The sequence below is a fragment of the Octopus bimaculoides genome, chromosome 28 (assembly GCF_046866305.1).
Source record: "Octopus bimaculoides isolate indiv1 chromosome 28, ASM4686630v1, whole genome shotgun sequence".
In the NCBI taxonomy this organism is placed as follows: Eukaryota; Metazoa; Mollusca; class Cephalopoda; order Octopoda; family Octopodidae; genus Octopus; species Octopus bimaculoides.
Window position 1 is genome coordinate 10500734 of NC_142955.1, and position 22222 is coordinate 10522955.

General features: G+C 38.0%; 2 protein-coding genes across 2 annotated transcripts; both read right to left on the reverse strand.

Annotated features, from left to right (window-relative positions):
• Positions 1 to 1036: 1036 nt before the first annotated feature.
• Positions 1037 to 9645, reverse strand: LOC106868407 (uncharacterized). Its single transcript, XM_014913641.3, has 2 exons — positions 9210 to 9645; positions 1037 to 7557 (listed from the first exon to the last, which is right to left on the reverse strand). Exon 2 carries the CDS (start codon positions 7227 to 7229, stop codon positions 6510 to 6512), a length of 720 nt encoding a protein of 239 aa, XP_014769127.1. The 5' UTR covers positions 7230 to 7557; positions 9210 to 9645; the 3' UTR covers positions 1037 to 6509.
• Positions 9646 to 19419: 9774 nt separating this feature from the next.
• LOC106868406 (uncharacterized) lies at positions 19420 to 20741 on the reverse strand. Its single transcript, XM_089344661.1, has one exon. The coding sequence runs from the start codon at positions 20602 to 20604 to the stop codon at positions 19552 to 19554; it is 1053 nt and encodes a 350-aa protein (XP_089200787.1). The 5' UTR covers positions 20605 to 20741; the 3' UTR covers positions 19420 to 19551.
• Between the last annotated feature and the right edge of the window lie 1481 nt (positions 20742 to 22222).

Genomic DNA, 22222 nt, shown 5'->3' on the forward strand with positions numbered 1-22222 from the left:
TATATATACTAGCAGAAATACCTGGCATTGCCTGGGTTAAAGAGAATAATGAAATTTAAAAACATTGTCTAGCTGAGACACCAACTTTCTACATTAATAACTCTCTAGCATGGAATATTGATGTTAAGTGAAATGTTAAAAGAAAGTTTTCAACTCATATATAAAATAAATACACGTACTTCAAAAACACATTTTGTGTAGCTTATTTTGTAACCAAAAACACAGGTACAGATTATAAACAATGAAAGGCTGATTTTGGTGATTCATTTGACAGAGGTAGTAGAGAGCCAATCCAATGAGAAATCTGACCTTGGGTCTTGAAAGTTTACATGAATCCTGGCTCGGTTAAATCTCTTGTGGCTCCAAATGATGTCATCTGTAGTACGGTGTTATATTGACTAATTTTGTTTTGGGAGTTCTTGGAATCTTGGTCAGCTGATGACAACAGTTTCTTCAATAGCTCTGGCGGTTGGGGGATTTCAGGGACTTTAACCTTTCTATCCCTGCAGCACAGTGCAGGTGTCTCTCCAGACCACTTCCTTGCTTTACAATATATGCACTCAGTTGTCATTGCACCAAGGAAACTCTTGTGTCATCAGCATAATGAACTGATGGATCATAATTGAAAGCTGCTTCTCAGCTTTTGCAACTGCTCTTCGTTCTGCAGTGGAGATCCTATTCCACCTCTGTTCATCACTTTGAGATGCTCTGGCTTTTGTAGTGCACAGTCTGATTGTTTCTTAGTATGCTTCCCTTTCTGCAGCTGCCTCTCTTTCCCTGGACAGAGACATTCTTTTGGCTGACCTTGACATTGTAGACAAATTTGATACTTTCCTTCTAGGCAAGTTACTTCGCAAAGAGTTACCTCCCTTCTCTACGTAATCCAGGAACAAGTGTTTTCTGCCCCTATTAACTAAAATATAATTAATCCGTTCCAGCCCCTCAAAACCACTCAAAAATAATTTTTTATGGGTTTTAAAACAGAAAAGTTGTAGTTACAAGTAAAATGACAATTATGAAAAAGAGAATGCAAAAGAAATCTGTAAACTGGTTTTATTAACTGGATTAACTTACAAATGGAACAGTTTGTCTGCTCGTACTACAAGACAAAAATTTGCATAAGTCTCAGCTTGTACAGCAAATTACTTGTACAATGGTGTGTCAGGCAATATGATATGCTTGAGAAGACCTGTTGAGTAAAGTAAAACCAAAATCGCAGTTGTGGCCAGTGCCCCCTGACAGGCCCCTGTGGCAGTGGCACACAAAATGCATCATCCAAACATGGCCGATGTCAGCGCCAACTGACTGGCTCCTGTGCCAGTGGCATGTAAAAAGCACCCACTACACTTTCAGAGTGGTTGGTGTTAGGAAGGGCACTCAGCTGAAGAAACATTGCCAGATCAGATTGGTGCTTGGTGCAGCTGCTGGCTTTCCAGACCTCAGTCAAACCATCCAACCCATGCCAGCATGGAAAACGGATGTTAAATGATGTTGATGACGATGATGATGTATATTTATGGTTGTATGTGTGTGTTTGTGTTTCTTTGTCTTAGCATTACAGGATGGTTGTAGATGAGTGTCACCATCATGTAAGTGATGTCATTTATTTCCAGTCCACTATAAAACAGCCGAAACCACTCAATACAACTGCACTATATGGAAAACCCGTGTTGCAACTTCCAATAGCATCGATCACCGAGGAATATAAAGCAGGAAAGGCGAGGACAGTAATGATGCTAAGGTATTCAAAAGATCAGAGCATCCGAGAAAACCCTCCAAAGGTACGAACAGGGAGGAAATGGAATGCGGAAGAGGCAGTAAACAGGGCAATCGGAATACTAAAACATGCCGATATAGTTGGAGCAACGCAAGAAGCAAGAGCCGGCCTAGGGACGAGCAGTTTCAGGCCATTTTGCAAGAGCAGTGTAAAAGAGATGAAAGAGGCAGTGGTACATGAAGTAAGAAAGGAGGAAGAAGAAAGGCGGAATGTACATTTGGTGCAATGCAGTCAACAGGGGCAGTGCCTGAGATGGGAGGAAAACGTGGTCAGTCGCAGAATCTCATGGAAGGAACTTTGGGCTTGGGAACAAGCAAGAACAGCCTTCCTGATCAAGTCTACCTTCGACGTTCTACCCTCACCGGCGAACTTAGTTTGATGGAACATAAAAAACAACCGATGAATGTGGATGCGGGGAGAAAGCGACGGTGAGATACGTTCTGTCAAACTGCAGACTAGCACTGGAAAGGTATACATGGCGCCATAATCAAGTCCTTGGCGTCATAAGTGCAGCACTCAAGGAGAAGATCGAGGGATACAACAGAGGAGAGTACCCCAAAGTGGAAAAGCGCAGGAAAATATACTTCCAGAAGGAGGGAAAAGGACATAAGATCAGGCCTCCAAATAAAATATATGAGATAGATGAAAGATGGAAGGGATACTGGGAGCTGGCCACGGATTTGGGAAGTCTAGCAATTTTTCCACTTATAAAAACAACAAAAAGACCAGACTTAGTCATATGGGACACAGAACAGAGAATAGGAATCTTGCTAGAACTGACAGTACCATGGGAAGAAAACATCGACAATGCAGAGAAACGAAAGGAGAAGAGATATGAAAAATTAATCGAAGAGTGCAGAGAACAGGGATGGACTGTCGAGTACTACCATCTGGCAGTGGGGGCTAGAGGCTTCATTGAAAGAAAAATGACAACGCTATTCAAGAGAAGATTTGCGTTTTCAAACTCGGAACTTAGAAAACTGATAAGGAGGATACAGGAGGTGGTCGAAAAAGCCAGCTTCTATATATGGCTGAAGCGGGAAGACCGAATATGGCTTGAAAGTCATAACAAGTCTAGGTGAGACAGGCTGACAGTGAAGTGGCTTCGCGCCCTCCATTGTCAGTTAAAGTTCAGACAGTGTCATGTGACAACTTGCTGGAGCCTAGCAGCGGGAAGTTTAGACAGTGTCATGTGACAACTTGCTGGTGCTGCCTACTGGACCCTAGCAGCGGGAAATTTAGACAGTGTCACGTGACAACTAGCTGGGGCTGCCTGCTGGAGCCTAGCAGCAGATATAAAAAGGGGAACTTGACACGACGATCAGTCGGACGCTGACACTCGTTGATGCTGCATCGAAGAGGCCAGGAAATAGAAGAAAGAAGACATGCACCCAACACCAGAGCTGAAGACACCTCCGAAAGGACGGGCCCCGCCACGTCAAAACGGTAGAGGAGTAGGGGCTGAAACCGGATGTGGTTCCTCCTGATGATGTCTTCAGCTAACTGGATCCTAATCCACCAAGGGAAGGTATGTCGGAAGAAAGTAATTCAACAACGTGGGTTGATGAACCGTAAGACGTGTGACCAGAACCTCCTGGAAAATAACCATAGCGAGGGACATTCCACAGTTGAATTAGAACAGTCACAAACAGTGAAAGAAGACATGCACCCAACACCAGAGCTGAAGACACCTCCGAAAGGGGGTGGCCCCGCCACGTCAAAACGGTAGAGGAGTAGGGGCCGAAACCGGACGTGGTTCCTCCTGATGATGTCTTCAGCTAACTGGATCCTATAAAGGAGCTGTTGTGGTAGCAGACCACGAAACATGGTTGAAATTTCTGTCTGACCAACGGGAATTATTGTCTTACTCAGAATCAGGTGACAGCTGGCGACAGGAAGGGCATCCAGCAGTAGAAAATCTGCCACAATGAATTCTGTCTAACAGCATTCATTGTGGCAAGCAAAGAAATACGGACATTAAAACATTGATGTGATAAAGTGTGCAATAAAGCTGTAACTCTTAAATTGCAAGTAGAATCCATTTGACAAGCCTCTGTAAAGTTTCCATCTACCCAGTTTCACTCACAATGTACAGGTCATCCCAAGGCTGCAGAAACTAACATTTGCCCAAAATGACACACAACAGGAACAAGCCTGAAACGTCATAGTTCTGCTATACTATGCCTCATATTCAGGGTAGTATTGAAAGAAAAGAAGGACAATATTTAATAATGAGAAAATTTAAGACCAAATTTATGCAATAAATAATTTACATCTTTGGTTATGTCCTCAATAGCATATCTCTGCAATACACTTTTAATTACATTTTAAGTAAATAATAAGTTTCTCAAATTTCAGTTTCTGTCAAGCAAACTGAATAACAAGACTTGGGGCAATAGGACAAAACAAACTGCCCAGGTGCTGCACAGTGGGATTGAACCTAAAACCATGTGGTTGGGAAGGTAATTTCTTAAGTACATAGCCATGCCCATAGAAAACTATCATCATCATCATCACCATCATTGTTTAACATCTTCCTGCCATGCTAGCATGGGTGGAACGGTTTCACAAGAGCCAACCAGGCAGAAGCCTGCACCAGACTTCTGTAACTGTTTTTGAAAGGATTTTTACAGCTGGATGCCCTTCCTAACACCAACAATTCAATTCATAAAGTTATGACTTATTATTATCATTTTAATGTTCCATTTTCCATGTTTGTTTGTTTGGGTTAGACAGTGTTTACCGGGGCAAATTTTCTACAGCCAGATGTCTTTCCAGTGGTCAAACATTACTTCCACATGGCCAGACATGTTTCCAAAGAATACTGAATATGAATGACACTCCTCGTATAACAGTGACCCTTTTGCAATTGTCACACAATGTCAAGACAAACACAAACATACTCGTGACACATCTAACAAGATTTGAAGACATGAAGGAAATCCAAGAGAATGCAACAAGGCAGCTACTCACTATCCAAAAAACGGAGTTCCATGAATGCTTCCATCAATGTAAACAATACAGGGTAAAGTGTTTAGCTTCAGAAAGAGATGACTTGAAAAGAGATTAAATGCTGAATTGATATGTGTTGTATTTTTTTCATTTTATAGCACCAGTCCTGATACATTTTGATCTGACCTCATAGGAGTGGCTGTGGTAAGAAGCTTGCTTCCAAACCACATGGTTCTGGGTTCAGTTCCACTGTGTGGAACCTTGGGCAAGTGTCTTCTACTAAAGCCTCAGGCTGACCAAAGCTTTGTGAGTGGATCTGGTAGGAGGAAACTGGAAGAAGCCCGTTGTGTATAAGTATGTATTTGAGTGTCTGTGTTTGTCCCCTCCCCCACCATTGCTTGACAACCATTGTTGATGTTTCTATAACCAAGCAGTTCGGCAAAAAAGACCGATAGAATAAGTATTAGGCTTGCAAAGAATAAGTCCTGATGTCGATTTATTCGACTGAAGGCGGTGCTCCAGTATGGCCACAGCCAAATGACTGAAACAAGTAAAAGAATAACAGAATATAGTCAATTCAAATACACAAACAATAAAATTAGCAATAACAGACAATAAGAGAATGTGCACAAGGAATGTATTTGATGCTCAGTAAAAAGAGAGAGTTTTTGACGTTTTGAGCATAGCTCTTCATTGGAAAGGAGGAAGGGAAAAGTTCAAAGAAGAAAAAGAAGTAACCAACAGCACCATATATATGTATATATACATATGAAGACGACCCATCAGGCCAAGTAAAATTGCAGTCATGGCAGATACTGGTGTCACGCAATTGGCACCTGTGCTAGGGCACGTAAAAGCATCCATTACACTCTCAGAGTGGTTGGCATTAGGAAGGACATCCATTTGTAGAAACTGTGCCAAATCAAACTGGAGTCTGGTGCAGCCTTCCAGCATGCCAGCCCTGGTCAAACCATCCAACCCATGCCAGCATAGACAATGGACATTAAATGATGATGAGAATATACATATACAAATATATATATACATGTGAAGGTGCATGGCTTAGTGGTTAGGGTATTCATCTCATGATCGCAAGGTTGTGAGTTTAATTTCCAGTTATGTGTTGTGTCCATGGGCAAGAAACTTTATTTTATGTTGCTCCAGTCCACTCAGCTGGCAAATGCGAGTAGTACCTGTATTTCAAAGGACCAACCCTGTCACACTGTGTCACGTTGAATCTCCCTGAGAACTGCATTAAGGGTGCACATTTTCTGTGGAGTACTCAACCACATGTATGCTAACTTCACAAGCAGGCTGTTCCGTTGATTGGATCAACTGGAACCCTTGTCATCATAACCAATGGAGTGCCAACTATACATGAATATGTGGTTGGTATTAGGAAGGGCGTCCAGTTGTAGATATCTTGCCAAATCAGATTGGAACCTGGTGCAGCTCCCCACCCCCACGTTTACTAGTTTTCAGTCAAACTGTCCAACTCATGCTAGCATGGAAAGTGGACGTTAAATGATGATAATGGGCTATCAGTTTCCACCAACAAAATCTGCTCACAAGGCTTTGGTTGACCCAAAGTAATTGTAGAAGGAACTTACCCAAGGTACCACACAGAAGGATTGAATATGAAACTCTGTGATTGAGAAAAGAAACTTGTCAACCACAAACCTATGCCAGTGAGAGAAATGGAATAATTTGATCAACAAATACAAAGTCAAACCTTTGCTCTATTTTATTTACTCCAATCTAAATTTTGCCAACAATACATTTACTTTTCTGTTTGAATACCTACGTGTGAATAAGATTTCTCGTCTGTATGAAAACATCTGTGAAACATTAAGTCACTACTTCCAGAGAATGATTTACCACAGTTGTCACAGTAATGTGGTTTCTCTCCTGTATGAATACGTTTATGAGAAGTCAACACACCACTCTGAGAGAATGATTTACCACAGATATCACAGTGATATGGTCTCTCTCCTGTGTGAATACGTCCATGTATAGTTAAGACACTTTTTTCACAAAATGATTTACCACAGATTTCACAATGATATGGTTTCTCTCCTGTATGAATTCGTTTGTGTGTAACTAAGGTATTTCCATAAGAGAAAGATTTACCACAGATATCACACTGATACGGTGTCTCTCCTGTATGGATGCGTTTATGTGTAGTTACATGTTCATGTCGAGAGAATGATTTACCACAGATATCACAGTGATATGGTTTCTCTCCTGTATGAATGCGTTTATGTGTAGTTACATGTTCATGTCGAGTGAATGATTTACCACAGATATCACAGTGATATGGTTTATCTCCTGTATGAATACGGTTGTGTCTAATGAGGTTACCTTTTTGAGAAAATATCTTCTTACAGATATCACACTTGTATGATGTTTTACTTGTTCCTGTCTTCATACCATCAGGAGAATCAATCCTTTTAGATTGTGTTTTAAAATTAACCTTGTTCTTAGTCAATTTATTTTCCATAATTATTCTTCTCTCACCACAATTTATAGATGTTTAGTCTGTTTTATTTTTATAGTTGAACCCCAACAAATATATTTTAATTGCTATATTTCCATCAACTGTGTGCATTGTTGCTATTTAAAGATTCTGAAAACTCATTTGTAATCTAAATTTAATAAGAAGGCAAAATCACATTGTAAATATTCCAAACAGTGATATAGAGAAATGCTGCAATTAATATCATATATATGTTCAGCGTATAACATCTTCCTTTCAGTCTGTAGAACATGAAAAATTTTGCTGATGAACCAGATGTAAGAATTCTTTGATGCCAACGTCATATGATAATCTGAAATTATAGAAAGAAAAACAAAAACATTATAAGACATAGAGGATACATAAAAAGTAGAGGTACAGTCTCTACTCCCTTACCTTTCATCCAACTTATATCAAAAAAAAGAAATTAAGAAATGAAAAACACGATATATACATAATTTAATTTTTCGTCTTCTTGTTCATGAGATGCATGTTGCCCTTCATGAAAATTAGCATGTCAAACTTTTCATCGACAGGGATGATCTCTTGGCCTTCATGATGTTCTCCTTGCCCATAGAGAACAAATGCTCCACTGTAGCACTGGAGGGGATGGCTGTGTTGAACTTGATAAATAAGTCCACCAACACTTGCTCACCCAAGAAGGCAGCATCTATCAGCAAGTCCTTGGAGTTGGTCTCCAACCAGGTCTTGACCAAATTCTGAGCCTTGTCCATGCTGCTCTCTGTATATTTGTAGAGGATTTCATTAAAAAATAATAATTTTCTTGGAAGTTAAGACGGATTGAAGTGGACTCCGGTGAATTTTCCGAAATCCCCCACCCAAAACACTTTCCTCCCCTAAATTTTGTATATTCGGAATCTACATGATATAGTACATATTCGTAGAAAAATTCATTAAAAAATATCCATTTTTCTGAAAGTTATGATCATCCAAAGTTGTGGGGGAGGGGAGGCAGAAATCTGTAGCTATACCCTTAAAAGTTAAATCATTAACGAAAATGTTAACTTCGTTAATTAACGATTAACGGTTTGGTGCCCAGGTTTGATAGATACATTGTCAGATATGAAAAGAAGATTCGTTGTTTGACGGTGTTGTTGATCGTAATATAGAGCAATATAAATAATAATAATATTTATAAGTTTAAAGCTTACAAGCGATCACCGTGTATGGACAAATGAAAACAAAACCCACTTTTTCTTCCACTGAGGGCTTATATGCCCCGATATTAGACTATTTTCTTTAGTCACTGCACGGCGATCGCTTGTAAGCTTTAAGCTTATAAATATTATTATAGGCGTAGGAGTGGCTGTGTGGTAAGTAGCTTGCTTACCAACCACATGGTCCCGGGTTCAGTCCCACTGCGTGGCATCTTGGGCAAGTGCCTTCTACTATAGCCTCGGGCCGACCAAAGCCTTGTGAGTGGATTTGGTAGACGGAAACTGAAAGAAGCCCGTCGTATATGTGTATATATATATGTATGTGTGTGTGTGTTTGTATGTCTGTGTTTGTCCCCCCAACATCGCTTGACAACCGATGCTGGTGTGTTTATGTCCCCGTAACTTAGCGGTTCGGCAAAAGAGACCGATAGAATAAGTACTAGGCTTCCAAAGAATAAGTCCTGGGGTCGATTTCTTCAACTAAAGGCGGTGCTCCAGCATGGCCGCAGTCAAAAGACTGAAACAAGTAAAAGAGTAAAAGAGTATTTACAAAATTGTCACCCGTCACCGCTTCTCAAAATATCGCAGAGAACAGAGTAATCTGTTAATTTTCATAATTTCAGCAGATTTAGAAAGTTATGGATGATAGGTAAAATGTTTTAAAAAACCTTGTACATTGTTAAGATTTCCGACTGGATCATAATTACAGTTTATCATAAGAGGTTTGGATAAAGAGAAAACGAACTTTAAAAGAAACAGATACAATAGAAATTATTGCTCTACTTACAATTCAATCGAGCTTGTTATCTTCGAAATAGTCTCTTCACAGCAGTTTCGATATACAAACCATTTAGAAAAGTCGCTAATTTCAGGCGAGAGAAGAGATCAAAGAAAATTTGCTACGAGAACTAGCCTTGAAAACAAGTTCCCGGAAGAATTCCAAACTAAGGAAATTGGGGAATGTATAAAATCAAATGGTTTGCTTTAAAAACCGAAACGAAATTGTTGGACTTTTGCTAAAATTCACAGCGTTAATTTTGCAGTATTTCTTCAGGTTTTACGTTCTGTTCTCAAATCCTGACGAGGTCAATTTTTCTTTTCATCTCAATAAAATAAAGAACAAATAAATTACAGAGATCGAAGGTGTCGACTAATTACTTTACCTTCCATTGTCAATACTTGTTAGAAACTATTATTAATCACTTCCCTCTCTCGGATAATTTGAGCAAAATAAGTCCTATCAGGGGGGACAATTTGCACAAGTGACTAACCTAATAATGATTTCTTTATTTACCTAATAATAATATGTTAATGTGATAAGAAGAACACGGAAATAAGAGTGAACAATTCATCAGCAGAGAAAAGGTATAAAAGGTGTTGGGAATAGACTGGGAGATATCTAGACACACAACTAAATAGAAACAAATGTTGCATAGAAACACCACTGTATATATAATGGTAGGGGTGCAAAATCAGGTGTTTTTACTGCATTTTTGACTTTGATACAAAATATATTTTTTACAAATGATCACTTCTTTACAAAAACTATATCAGCTCAGCAAATGGCCTTTCCTAAATGCATTAAAAGCATTATAACATAATCTGATAACTATTTCATAAAAGCATCAGTGTTCTTTTTGAGCATATAAAATGGATACAACTAGATAATGTAAATTTGCCACTTCAATTCTCCAGAAAATGACTTATACACATCAATATCCACCCCTAGGCATCAGAAAGGCAAAAATAAGAAAGAATTAAATATCTAGGTCAAATGAAAGAAGATCATAGGAAAATGGTACATGATATGAAATAAACAAAACTTGATCAAATGAAAAACTCAACATAATTACAATGATGAGAATATCAACAAGAATTATAGATTCTGTAGAAGAAAACAAAGAAACAAGAAATAAAGAAAAGAAGCAAACAATTGAGGTGTAAAAAAAAAAAGGCACCATAGGCATAGGAGTGGCTGTAAGTAGCTTGCTTACCAGCCACATGGTTCTGGGTTCAGTCCCACTGCGTGGCACCTTGGGCAAGTGTCTTCTACTATAGCCTCGGGCTGACCAAAGCCTTGTGAGTGGATTTGGTAGACGGAAACTGAAAGAAGCCCGTTGTATATATGTATATATATATATATATATATATATATATATATATATATATATATATATATATATATATATATATATATAATTATAAAATCTGTTAATTAATCATATATTAATTAATATCGATTAATTATCAGGAGGCCAGCACATCTAAAGAATCAAAGAGATTCAGAAATATTATCTGCAATCTCAGGGGATTAAGGTACATTTTAAAAAATAACGTCGACCACTAACGTGGACAATTAATGTGCTAGAAATAGATCACATCTTGTGTCTATTAAGACCAAAATTGTTCTCAACATGAAATATAGCAGCATACCAAAGCGTGAGCGGGCAAGACATTTAAAATCACCTAAAAAAGCATTCTTAAACAGGAACCAGTTTCGGATTTAACAAATTCTTACCATTTGTCTATTCCTCTTCAGCCTGATTTGTAATGTAACCGCAATCATCAGAATCGTATACAGAGTTGCCCACCGCCATGGCTGCGCGTGCATATGGTTCTGCTAATTACAGCTTAATGGTAAAATTCAAAAGTCTTCATTTTGTTGAGAACAATTTAGGTCTTAATAGACACAAGATGTGATCTATTTCTAGCGCATTAATTGTCCACGTTAGTGGTCGACGTTATTTTTTAAAATATATATATATATATATATATATATATATATATATATATGTGTGTGTGTGTGTGTGTATGTTTGTGTGTCTGTGTTTGTCCCCCCAACATCGCTTGACAACCGATGCTGGTGTGTTTACGTCCCCGTAACTTAGCGGTTTGGCAAAAAGAGACCGATAGAATAAGTACTAGGCTTACAAAGAATAAGTCCTGGGGTCGATTTGCTTGACTAAAAAAAAGGCGGTGCTCCAGCATGGCCACAGTCAAATGACTGAAACAAGTAAAAGAGTAAAAGAGTAATGATGTTAAGAATCACCTCTACCTGCTGACATGAATTGAAAGGAAGAAAGAAGGAAGCTTAATCTCCAATTCCAGTTTGTCCCCTCTTCAACTCCCCTGTTCTGCACTGACTTCCCTTATGTCCATGTAATTTGTACACTGGCAGCAGGCCAATCAGGGTTTTATTTTCTCAGTACCTGCAGGAAGCCATCTTGTTGATATTAAAGGTAGGGTTGGATGGTAGGCATTCCAACAGAGCTGTATCATGCTTGGGCGAGTTTAAAAGGCTTTGTCACTCATGTATGATTGTTTGCAGTGTTGTGTCTGAATATTGTTCAATTTGGCCCTGTAATCTAATTTGTACATCACTGTCAGTATGTGACCCTATACCCCAAATAAAAATCAAGCAGTTGAACTGTACTGCCATAGATGACAACTTGAACTGTTAGCCTTCGAAATTGATTCTATCTGCATAAGTAATATAGTCTTCATCTTCTTGTTTAACCAGTTGCATGCACGAATATCAAATATTGAACAGCAATGAACACTTGCCAAAGGTTTCTCACAGTTGTTATACAGTCTAGTTGTGGAGGCGCAATTGCCCAGTGGTTAGAGCAGCAGACTCGCAGTCATAGGATTGTGGTTTCGATTCCCAGACCAGGCGTTGTGAGTGTTTATTGAGTGAAAACACCTAAAGCTCCACAAGGCTCCGGCAGGGTATGGTGGTGAACCCTGCTGAACTCTTTCACCACAACTTTCTCTCACTCTTACTTCCTGTTTCTGTTCTGCCTGTATTTCAAAGGGTCAGCCTTGTCACACTGTCACGCTGAATATCCCCGAGAACTACATTAAGGGTACACGTGTCTGTGGAGTGCTCAGCCACTTGCACATTAATTTCATGAGCAGGCTGTTCCGTTGATCGGATCAACTGGAACCCTTGACATCGTAAGCGACGGAGTGCCAACAAACAAAACATACAGTCTAGTTAAAAGTTTCTTTCTCTTAGATTCTTTGGCAGAATAAAATTACATTATCATGTGTGTTCTGCTGTGCCAAATTTCGTCAAATGTAACCTGGCCTGTCATGCATCTTTCTTGTGCTTCAGCTCGATTTTGAAAATATCTTTGAATTATTTGAACCAAAAGAAGAAAAAAACAATCCTGCACCAGGGTCATAATGGAACTCCATAATGCTGTTTGTAATGTATTGATGGAAACTGATTCAGTGACTTGATGCCGTACCCAGCACAGATCCACAGCTCAAGAAGATATACAGTGTCTCCGTCTAGTACAGGTATGATTCACAGATCCATAGCTGAAGATGTACAGTGTATCTATCTAACTGATGTACTACCCACAGATGTATTGCTCAGATTATGTAGTGTCTCCACCTACCTGAGCTATGATCCATAGCTCAAAGAATACAGTGTCTCAACATAGCTGATCAGTTGACTGCTCGTTCCAATAATGCAGGGTTAAGAACATTCAGCTATTGTTGGATTCTTGGGGACAGTATCAGAAGGCATCAAGAGGAATATAAAGGAAATCAGAATAGAGACCCCAGTAGAGCTGTTACAAAAGGTTTGTCACTTTGGCATGGCCAGAATCATCAGGAAAGTATTTGAGAGTTGAAAAGAACAGATAACATGGTTACCATAAGCTGTAAATAACCAGCTTGCAATGCATGCAAGATTTCAGGAGTTGCAACAAAACCTTAATACTTAATACTTAAGAAAAACTGAAGTTTCCAATTTTCATGTTATTTTGTGAGATAAGAACATATCTTCTGTATAGTGTTTACCTCATTATAGAAGTTTGTTTTTTTTAAACTTTATTTTTGTTTCTTTCTATTTCTAGCACCATCTCAACAGCTGATCCTAGATATGGAATTTGATGAAGGATTCTGTCATACTTAGGTGACTAAATTAGCATCGGAGGAGGGTGTTCTGAAAGTGTAAATGCTAGAAGAATAATTGGAGGAAGAAAATTCAGAGAACTTTTTCCTCTTTTGGCAACAAAAGGTCTCTCTCAGAGTGAAAGGCAAATTGAATGATGCTTGTTTATGAACAGCAATGCGACATGGTAGTGAGAAGTGGGCCCTGAATGCAGAGGATATGTGAAGACTAAAGAATGAAGCTAGTAAGCTCTGTTGGATGTGCAATGTCAGTGTGCATGTCCAATAAAGTGCAAATGTGTTGAGAAAAACATTAGGAATAAAAGGAATCAGATATAGTGTACAAGAGTGAAAACTATATTGGTTTGGTCATGTGATGCATATGGATGAGAACAGCTATGTAAAGAAATGACAATTGCTTTAAGTGGATGCAATTTGTAGAGGAGTGAGACCCAAGAAGACATGGGACGAAATAGTGAAGGCAGATCCTTATAGAAGAGATGAGAAAGAATTGAGATGATTGGTGATTTGATGTGCTTGAAAAAACCCATCTTGTGCGTGTAAGGGCCCTGCCCCACTCTTTTTTTCTACTCTCAAGCATTTCCCCCATATCGCACCCCACTAACAATTATCATTCCTCTAGAATGTCACTCAGGTGCTATCATCACCTGAGAGCACAATGAGCACATATTACATTCTCTACCCTTGTGGAGGTGCATGGCTTAGTGGTTAGGGTGTTGGATTCATGATTGAAAGATTGTGGTTTCAATTCCTGGACCGGGCAACGCATTGTGTTCTTGAACAAAACATTTTATTTCGCATTGTTCCAATCCACTCAGCTGGTAAAAATAAGGAATCCTGTAACAGATTAGTGTCCCATTCAGGTGAGGAATTTATATGCCATGAAACCAGCCTTTATGAGTTGGTACAACTCAAGACGGTAACTTTACCTAACTTTTACTTTTTTTCCTTCCTTGTTTACCTACCCCACAGGAATCTGTGGTGTTGAGAAGGGCATCCAACCATAAAACCTCTTCCAAAATAGACAGTGAAGCCTGGTGCAATCTTTTGCCTTGCCAGCCCCTGTCAAACCATCTAACCCATGCCAGCTGGGAAAGCAGACATTAAGTGTTAATGATGATGATGATCCCTGCCTACACTATTTTCACCAATCACCTCCTATCAATACCTTCAGTTATCTCTTGGTCTCCTCTGCCATACTCCACTTTAAACACCACTCTTATCTGCTATCATTATCGATACCCTCTGAAGGCAGTGATCTCGCAGAATCATTAGCACACTGGGCAAAATGCTTAGCAGTATTTTTTGTTTGCCCCTACGTTCTGAGTTCAAATTCTGCCCTGGTTGACTTTGCCTTTCTTCCTCTTGGGGTCGATAAACTAAGTACCAGTGAAACATTTGGGTCGATCTAATTGACTAGTCTCCACCCCCCAAATTTCTTATAGTAGAAAGGATTATCAATACCCTCTCATATCTACCATCTACCCCCGCCTCTATATCTGTCTCCACTATTCCTACACCTTGCACATTATTCATCAACTTTCTGATTTAATCTCCTCCCTGGACCATTCATCTTTCTCACTTTACTTCTCTCCATACTGGTATCTCCCATCAACCACATCTTCACTCTTATAAACCACTTGCTACATTCACCTCTACCCTGCATCTATTACTCTCCCCGCACACTCTTATGAAATTACCCCTCTACCCCAAGATTCGGTCTGTATCCTCTCTTATACCCACCTTCCTGTATCCTAAGATGCTCTGGCATCCCACCACCACCACCATCACCACATCTATCTTCTTTCCTGCTTCTCCCACCCACCCTTATATAATGTAGGGCAGCCTTGTATCCCCTCTTTATTAAGACTCCTGGGTTTGTCCTTCTATCACACTTAAGCCTCTCAACCCCTGACATAGAGGCAGAAAGTCACTGGCCCTAATCCTTTCACATACTAACCCCATTTCCACATTTAGCTGAGGAGGCTTTTTCCTTCTGGTTTTTGTCTTACAAGTTAGTTGGTGCTCCCCGTCCACTTGTGCAGCAGCACGAAAAAAAAAAGCACCTTGTAAAGTGTAAATTAATAAGGGCATCCAGGTGTAGAAACCCTACCAAAGCTGACATAGGAACTTACGTGGCTCACCAGATTCTTGTAAACTTGTTCAACCCATGCCAGCATGGAAAATGAGTGTTAAATTAAGATGATTTTATATATAAATATATTACATACACAACACACATTTATGTATATATCTATATATTACATGCACAACACACATTTATGTATATATATATATATATATATTACATGCACAACACACATTTATGTATATATATATATATTACATACACAATACACATTTATGTATATATATATATTGCATACACAATACACATTTATGCACATATGCCTAAAGGAGGGTAAACATGAACACAGCACTCATACATATGTAATGGTCTTCTTTCTGTTTTCCTCCACTCACAAGACTTTCATCAGTCCAATGCTATAGTAGAAGACATTTGCCCAAGATGTGCTTCTGCAATGGGACTGAATTTGAACCAACATGGCTGGCAAGCAAGATTGTTAACCACACAACTAAACCTGCACCTAACCAATGTTAGAAATTAATGCATGAGCAAAAGGACCATTTCTATGAAGTTCCTCAATAGAAAGCATACCTCTATAACAAATGACTGTAATCTTGTTCTGATGGTTGGCAGCATTATTGGAGATGTTGAGCAATGCCACGATGGATAGTTGTTGGCACTCCATCGCTTATGATGTCGAGGGTTCCAGTTGATCCGATCAACGGAACAGCCTGCTCGTGAAATTAACGTGCAAGTGGCTGAGCACTCCACAGACACGTGTACCCTTAACGTAGTTCTCGGGGATATTCAGCGTGACACAGTGTGACAAGGTTGGCCCCTTTGAATTACAGGCACAACAGAAACAGGAAGTAAGAGTGAGAGAAAGTTGTGGTGAAAGTGTACAGCAGGGTTCGCCACCATCCCCTGCCGGAGCCTCGTGGAGCTTTAGGTGTTTTCGCTCAATAAACACTCACAACATCCGGTCTGGGAATCGAAACCGTGATCCTATGACTGTGAGTCCGCTGCCCTAACCACTGGGCCAATTGTGCCTCCACCGAGATGGATAGTATGTTGTAGACAAAGGATATGGTACAAGGAACAAAGAGGTGTGAAGAATCTTAGAATTAATTTTTTGATACAAATAATCTAAACATTTGCATCACTAATTTCTGGAAACTGCTTTGATACTCGATAATTTGAGCAAACATGCAAGCAAAGTCAGTTTTGTACTCATCAAAAATGTAAGGGACAATTTTGTTGTAAACACTGTTTTTGATGGCGAAGAATGAATGTAGCACTCAATATAGACTAGTGAGTAATGAATTAGCATTAGGTGGACCCAGACAAACAAAACTATCTGGGGGTGGGGGAAGAGGATTTTGAAACTGAATGGTGCCACTGCTAGAAATAGGTCAAGAGATGTCCTAATGAGCATATATGTTGACAAAGAGGAGGAGGAGGAGGAGGCAGAGACAGTAATATAAGAGAACTGGGTCTTTGTACAAGACAACCTGCTGTAAGCCACAAAACAGATTCATAATGACAAAGGTATTTTATTAGATTCTTCATGATTATCTAAATCAGTTGAAGTAAAAGCTGTGTATGGTAACAAAAGGGCTAAAGTGATCTAAATTAAAACTTTCCATCAAGATTTCAAGTTAATTTGTTCCAAACACCAACTTAATAATGACAAAGTTTTTTTTTTCTTTTTTTAACTAAAGTCTTCATTATTTTCAAACTTAACTGAAACAAAACCAGTGTAATTCAATAGAAATACAGTAACAAAAGGGTTAGTGATCTAAATTTAAACTTTCCAACAAAATTTCACGTTATGTTCCAGACACTAACTTGTTTTATGGCAATTTATTTTATTAGATTCTTCTTTATTTTCAAAAGTAACAAACAAAAGTAATGTATTTCAATAGAAATAAAGTAACAAAAGTGTAAAAGAAACTTAATCCAAATATATTTCAATTAACTTCAGCCAGACTGAGATTTATTTCTCCTTAACATGGTTACATAACAAAGCCCAAACTCCTTATTTACAATTGTAGATGTTAGAGTGTTCAGTTTTCAACTGAAAATTTTCTCGGTGTTTGTCAATGAATGAGGAATACTGAGAAAATTATCTTCCACACAATGGTAACAGCATTACCCAGAACATCAACAATTAATTTCCCTATTTATAAAACTTGAAATATCTTTTATTTGCCTTGTGTTGTCAGGTTATTAGTTCTAGACATCAAAATTAATACACTATCACACATGTAAATGTTCATTTGTGGATTTGATAAATGGAAACTTAAAGAAGCCCAATTATGTGTGTGAAGCAGTGATAGAAAGCAAACAAACTGAAGACCAGTTCAAATATGTTGGGAAGATACTTGAACCTTTAAAAGCTTTTCACTGCTGATTGTCATGGAGAAAAAATCCTCACTTAAAACAAAAGAAGGTATAAAAAATACCACAGTTAGCAAAGAGCTCCTTCTGAAAGCATTTCAAAGTTGTTCATTCTCTTCAGCAGCAGATACCAAGAGAGACAACACTACACTGATTTCACGACCAACTGTAGGGAAAAGCCTTAATATCTCTTAAACATATTTGAACTGATCCCCATTTTAACCCTTTAGCATTCAGATTATTCTATCAAATGCAATACTTATTCACCCATATTGTTTTAACCTAATCATTCGTTATTTCGTAGCTTCAAGGTTTCGACAATGTTATCACTTATTTTTAAATTGACATTATAGGTTGGTGTGAGATACCAAATCTGGGCAGTTTTAACATAAAACAGGTAGATTATTTGGGCCAGATATGGCCAGTTTAAACACTAAAGGGTTAAATACATACATATATATATATATATATATATATATACATATATACACACGCACACACATATCCATGTGTGTGTGTTTGTCTCTCTTAGTTTGTGACATCATGTGAGGATTATAAACAATTGTCAATATCATGCAATCAGTGTCCTTCTTTTCCAATCTTCTATGAAAATATGTCCAGTCATGGAGAAATATTACCTTGCTTGGAAACCGGGTTGGTGACAGGTAGAGAACCTGGCCAGAGACAACCTACCTCAATGAATTCCATTTGACCCACTCAAGTGCAAAAAAAGGAATGTTACAGCAATGATGATGTTGTTATATTACTTTTTCGGATCTAACAGGGTAGAATTTACCTTCGGTACAAATACATTTCTATCTAGTTATGGTATTTGTCAAAGCGAATAATTTAGTGCTCAGGGTTTTTCACTCACAGTTGCAAGATTGTGGTTTTGATTCCTGGACTGAGCAATCACTTTGTAGTGGTAGATATATAGTTGAATGATCTCCCTTGCAAGAAAGACCAGAAAATAACCTCCCTTTCTAAGTTTCTCGAAGCATCGATGTCATGAAACTTAATTATTCAAGAAGTTTGGCATTTCTTTTGGCAGGTCCTAGAATGTCTAGCATTCCATTAATAAAAACACCTTGCTAACCCAGCTTTTTGTTTCTTAGTCGATTAGACTTAGAGCAGCCATTCATGTCATTGCTATGTCAGTCTATTTCTCTATGCTTCGTAGCTGATATAACTGAGAGCCACCACTTCACTGTTTTACATTTCCTATCTCTACACTTTCTTGCATAAGATTACTTCATTCAACTAATTTCTACAATTTGATTCCATGTATTATCACCGAAAGCAGAATCAAATTTATTTTTATGTAGTAAATATATAAATCTTGCATTTATTCTTTCATCTCTGTATGAACTCCTGTGATAACATACACGCAGCCACATCAAACACATTGTACTATATATATTTCACTACAACTTCGACAACTGATGAGTGACACACCTTGCATTTGTATCTGTAATATTGATTTGATGGAGGGAATAAACAAACGTACAGTACAAACATTTGATCATAATAAACGAATCCTCTGTGTAGGCTGTTCAGCAAGAAATTTACAGAACTTTCATGTTGTTTACAATGGGTAAGTCCACCAGGTATGGTATGTTTCTGAGAGAATGCTAAACCAGATATCACAGGGGCATGGTTTCTCTCCTGTAAGAATTCATTTGTGTTTAGTTAATCACCTCTTTCCATCAATGATTTACAATGTATCACAATGAGATGGCTTCCTTCCTGTATGAGTATGATTGTGTCTAGTTAAGTTACCTCTCTGCGAGAAAGATTTACCACAAATATTACAGTGATATGGCTTTTCTCCTGTATGAATACGCTTGTGCCTAATTAAGACATTACTTTCAGAGAACGATATACCACAGATATCACAGCGATGTGGCTTCTCTCCTGTATGTGCACGTTTGTGTATAGTTAAAGTATTTCTCCGAGAGAATGATTTACTACAGATATCACAATAATATGGTTTTTCTCCTCTATGAATACGTTTGTGTGTAGTTAGGTTACAACTTAGAGAGAAGGATTTACCACAGATATCACAGTGATATGGCTTCTCTCCTGTATGACTACGTTTGTGAGAAGCTAAGCAACTGGTTCCAGAGAAAGATTTACCACAGATATCACAGTGATATGGTTTCTCTCCAGTATGAATACGTTTGTGAGAAGCTAAACAACCTGTTTCAGAGAATGAATTACCACAGATTTCACATTGATATGGTTTCTCTCCTGTATGAATGCGTTTGTGTTTAGTTAAGCTATCACATCGAGAGAATGATTTACCACAGATATCACAGTGATATGGTTTTTCTCCTGTGTGACTACGCTTATGAGAAGTTAAGTTACTACATTGAAAGAATGATTTACCACAGACATCACAATAATATGCTTTCTCTCCTGTATGAATACATTTGTGTTTAACCAAGTCACTACTTCCAGCAAATGATACATCACAGACATCACACTGGTATGGTTTCTCTCCTGTATGAATACGTTTATGTCTAGTTATGTGATGTCTCTGAGAAAATGACTTACCACATATATCACAGCAGTATGGCTTCTCTCCTGTATGACTATGCTTGTGAGAAGTTAAGCTATGACTTTGAGAGAATGATTTACCACAGATATCACATTGATATGGTTTCTCTCCTGTATGAGTACGTTTGTGTATAGTTAATACAGCACTTTGAGAAAACAATCTACCACAGATATCACAGTGATATGATTTTCTCATTCCTTTTGACATTTTTCAGGAAAAATTAAACTTTCATGTCTCTAACATGGTTCTTCTTCTTTTGCGCTGTTTTAAAGTCTAGCCAGGCTCATGGGCCCGGTTTCCTGGTTTCTATGGCATATGTGTTCCCCACCAGTTGGACAGGATGCCAGTCCATCGCAGCTTTACTCAAGAAACAGGAAGAAAGAGTGAGAGAAAATTGGGGTGAAAGAGTACAGCAGGAGTCACCACCACCCCACTGCTGGAGCTTTAGACATTTTTGCTCAATAAGCACACAAAACGCCCAGTCTGGGAATTGAAACCGCAATCTCCGACCGTGAGTCCACTGCCCTAACTACTGGGCCATTGCGCCTCCACAACATGGTTCATTTTCGTATTATTTTCCTTCTCTGACCACAATATGCAGACAATTTTCTTGGTTCCAAATTTTTAATACTTTATTTATGACAACTTTTATTTCAACTTTCTATATTTCCATCATTTGTGGTCTTCACTGATGCCTGAAGATTCAGTAAGATTCTTTTGTAAGTCAAACTAACTGTAATTTGCAGAAATTGTAGATAGTGAGAAAGAGAAATATTGGTTTCAAATTTAGGCACAAGGCCAGCAATTTCAAGGGAAGGGGGTTAAGTCGATTAATTGGTACTTATTTAATTGACCCCGAAAGGGTGAAAGGCAAAGTTGACCTCAGCAGAATTTGAACTCAGAATGTAAAGATGGATGAAATACTGCAAAGCATTTTGCCCGGCTTGCTAACAATTCTGCCAGCATGCTGTGCTAGTGTGATAGAGAAATATTGCTATTATTTTAAGTTCAGAAGCAATATCTTACAAGAATTTATAAAAAAAAAAGGTTTATATCTGTTTCGTCTAACATTTTCCTTCAGTTTTTAAAAGATGATCAATGTTGATGATGATGTATCTGATGTAAATAATTCCTTTGGGCCAATGTCTTTTTATAATCTGAAATAATAGAGAAACAACAGTGTGAAACAGAGAAGATACTGAAGAAAGATAGGCATGAGACGTTTTACGAAATTTCTATAAAGATGGGTGCAGACATAGCTGTGTAGTTAAGAAATTTGATTCACAAGCGTGTGGTCTTGGGTTCAGTCCTACTGTGCAGTACCTTGAATCTTCTACTTTAGCTCTGGGATAACCAAAGCCTTTTGAGTGGATTTGGTAGATGGAAACTGAAAGAAGCCTGTCATGTAGTCATACATATAAATATATATATATATATATATATATATATATATATATATATATATATATATTTATAATCATAAATATATAGGGGTCAGCATAAGTTGCTTCACCAACAAAAAATTGTAGTTTAGAATCAGTAGTTCTTTGACTGCTATTTCTAAATTTTCAGTATGTTGGTGAAGCAACTTATGCTGACCCCTATATATTTATGATTATAAATGTTTTTACCGATAAAGGTTTTTTTCATACTGAACTACTTGGCAAAATTGTTAATTATTAATTTTAATTAACTAATTGGCAATTCCCTGCCCTATATCTGTATATATATATATATATATATATATATATATATATATATGTATATATATATATATATATATATATATATATATATATATATATATATATATATATATATATAT

What these genes read in the sequence shown, in the direction of transcription:
- LOC106868407 (XM_014913641.3), bottom strand. Translation starts at nt 7,229, where the DNA reads ATGGAAAATAAATTGACTAAGAACAAGGTTAATTTTAAAACACAATCT.
- LOC106868406 (XM_089344661.1), bottom strand. Translation starts at nt 20,604, where the DNA reads ATGTCAAAAGGAATGAGAAAATCATATCACTGTGATATCTGTGGTAGA.